Here is a 2,412-nt window from a genome sequence, read left to right as displayed (position 1 = left end):
TGCTCTCCGGCATGTCAGAATCTATTTATCACCGCCCGGTTACCTACCCATCTCCCGCCCCCGCTGCCTCCGACCTGACGGCAACGAAACTTTATCCCCTGGACCCGCACGTCAGCGTGGTGGGGTACGTAGGGGTACCGCGAAGTGGTTGTAGATATTTACCGCTCACGTGAAGTGACCAACACGCTCCGCTGACGCGCGGGCCCGTGGCCAGCTGGAGAGCAGAGCAGCAGCTGCGCGGCTCGCCCGCCAAGCCGGAAGCAACTTTGCACCGGGGGCACCATCGTTGTCGTAACTGACACACAGGGCCCACATGGTCACGGGCCCCGCAGGTCCGTGGGCAGTGGCGCTCAAAGAGATGGCAAGTTTGCATAAATACCCCTGCCACCGCGCGCTTCACGCCTCCCTCTTGCACACTCTTTTACACTTCACCCATTCCACCCTTCTCTGTTTACAGGTGGAGATAGAGAGAGAAGCGCCGAACCCCATCCAATCCTTTCTCTCTCTAAAACCCTCCCAAAACCACACCCAACCAACAGGGGAGCTCCACCAAATCCGTTCGTCCGTTGCCAGCTGATGAAATCGGGGCTTGCCGCGGTCGACTCTCCTCGGTGATGGACGGTTGCTGGCGGCTCCCTGGAGGCCACGGCGGCGCCGCCGCCGGCCGCGTCGTTCGCGTGCACTTCCTCGACGCCGATGCCACCGACGACTCCGACGAGGAGACGAGCCAGCCTCAGCGACACTGCGCGCGACGGTGCGTGCGGCAGATCGGCCTGCCGCGCGCGTTCTCTCATCTTCCGTCCGCTGCGGCGGGTGCGGTGAGCAGCTCCTCCCACTGGACGCGCGAGAAGAGGTTGAGGGCGGCCGCGGCCGGCAAGACGCGTACGTTGGCGGCGTGCGGCGGGGATGATTGGTCCGCGGGGGCTAGGGCGGCCCGGCGATTGCGGGGCGTGCGTCGGCGGCCGTGGGGCAAGTATGCGGCGGAGATCCGCGACCCGAAGCTGGGGCGGCGCGTCTGGCTTGGCACCTTCAACACCGCCGAGGAGGCCAAGTCCGTCTATGACTCCGCCGTGCTCCGCCTCCGCGGCCCGAGCGCAGTCACTAAGTACACCGCGCCCTCCCCCTCGCCGCCCATCTCCACCGTGACGGCGTCCGCCCCGTCGCCGTCGACATCCGCGGCCTCTCCCCCGTCGCCCTCCACCACGGCGGCCCCTCCTCCGTCGCCCTTCGGCAGGGCGGCCTCTCCCCCGTCGCCCTCCACCATGGCGGCCCCTCCTCCGTCGCCCTTCGGCAGGGCGGCCTCTCCCCCGTCGCCCTCCACCACGGCGACCTCTGCCCCGTCGCCCATCACCACGGCGGCCTCCCCCCCGTCGCCCTCCACCACGGCGGCCTCCCAGTCGGCGACCACCAGCTGGTCCTTGGTGAACGCGGACGAGGAGGTGACGGCAGCGTTCGGCCTGGGATTCGTCGACGAGGAGACCTCCCTGAACAACTTGATGCAGTTCTGCCTCCCCGCGACGTGCAGCAGCAGGTGGGACCCCTCGGCGGACTTCGTGGAGCTGGCCGACCTCGACGACCTCTTCGCGCCGGAGCCCCTGGCGGCCTGACCGGACGGGAGCGGCGACGGCAGCTCCACCGCAACTTTTTGAAAGAGAACAGTTTTAAACATAATTTTACTTTATTTCTCGGGAGTCTGCATATTTTGAGAGGCGTGCGGAAATATTTATCCGAAACTTTTGCTTGGCATTTTATTTCGAGAGAGGAATAAATCGTAGCAGCCGGAGGGAAAAAGACCGAAATGTTGTCTTCTTCTCTGAGGCCTACCGTTAAGCTTAGGGGCGTTTTTGTAATTCGGAGTGAAGAGGTGTTGTCTTGTGTGTGAGCGTGTCGGGGCTGGATTTGAGCTTGAGAGAAAGGCTGCCATTGAGGGGACAGGAGCTGGAGAGAACGAAGTAGTAGTACTGAGCTTTGCTTGGGTTTTACGTTGTGGGAACGGGTGATAGCTATGCACGTGAGCCGTTTTCCCCTCTGTTAAAAATCCGGAAAATAAGTCATGGTTTGGGTGTGATAATTCAAAAAGAAATCTGTGGTGCAACATGTTTATGATGTACACTGTGTTGCTCCTGTACTGCATTGTGCATATACTCCATCCGTTCCTAAATAGTTGTCTTCAAATGGACTATCATATACGAATGTATATAGACATATTTTAAAGTGTAGATTCACTCATTTTACTCTGTATATAATTATTTGTTGACATTTCTAGAAAGACAAAATTTAGGAACGGAGGAAGTATTTATTATGCAGCTGTGTTAGTAAATCAGTCTGGATATGTAATTTTTTGCAGAGCGTTGTTGGAGTATTTTTTGAGGGATTAATCCATACTCCCTCCGTTCCTAAATACTTGTCTTT

General features: G+C 59.0%; 1 protein-coding gene across 1 annotated transcript; it reads left to right on the top strand.

Moving 5' to 3' along the window:
• The first annotated feature begins 397 nt into the window (after nucleotides 1–397).
• On the top strand, nucleotides 398–2,110 carry LOC123091548 (ethylene-responsive transcription factor ABI4). Its single transcript, XM_044513083.1, has one exon. The coding sequence runs from the start codon at nucleotides 615–617 to the stop codon at nucleotides 1,605–1,607; it is 993 nt and encodes a 330-aa protein (XP_044369018.1). The 5' UTR covers nucleotides 398–614; the 3' UTR covers nucleotides 1,608–2,110.
• The last annotated feature ends 302 nt before the right edge of the window (nucleotides 2,111–2,412 follow it).

The sequence above is a fragment of the Triticum aestivum genome, chromosome 4B (genome assembly GCF_018294505.1).
Source record: "Triticum aestivum cultivar Chinese Spring chromosome 4B, IWGSC CS RefSeq v2.1, whole genome shotgun sequence".
Lineage (NCBI taxonomy): Eukaryota > Viridiplantae > Streptophyta > Magnoliopsida > Poales > Poaceae > Triticum > Triticum aestivum.
This window is presented reverse-complemented; position numbering and strand designations above follow the sequence as displayed.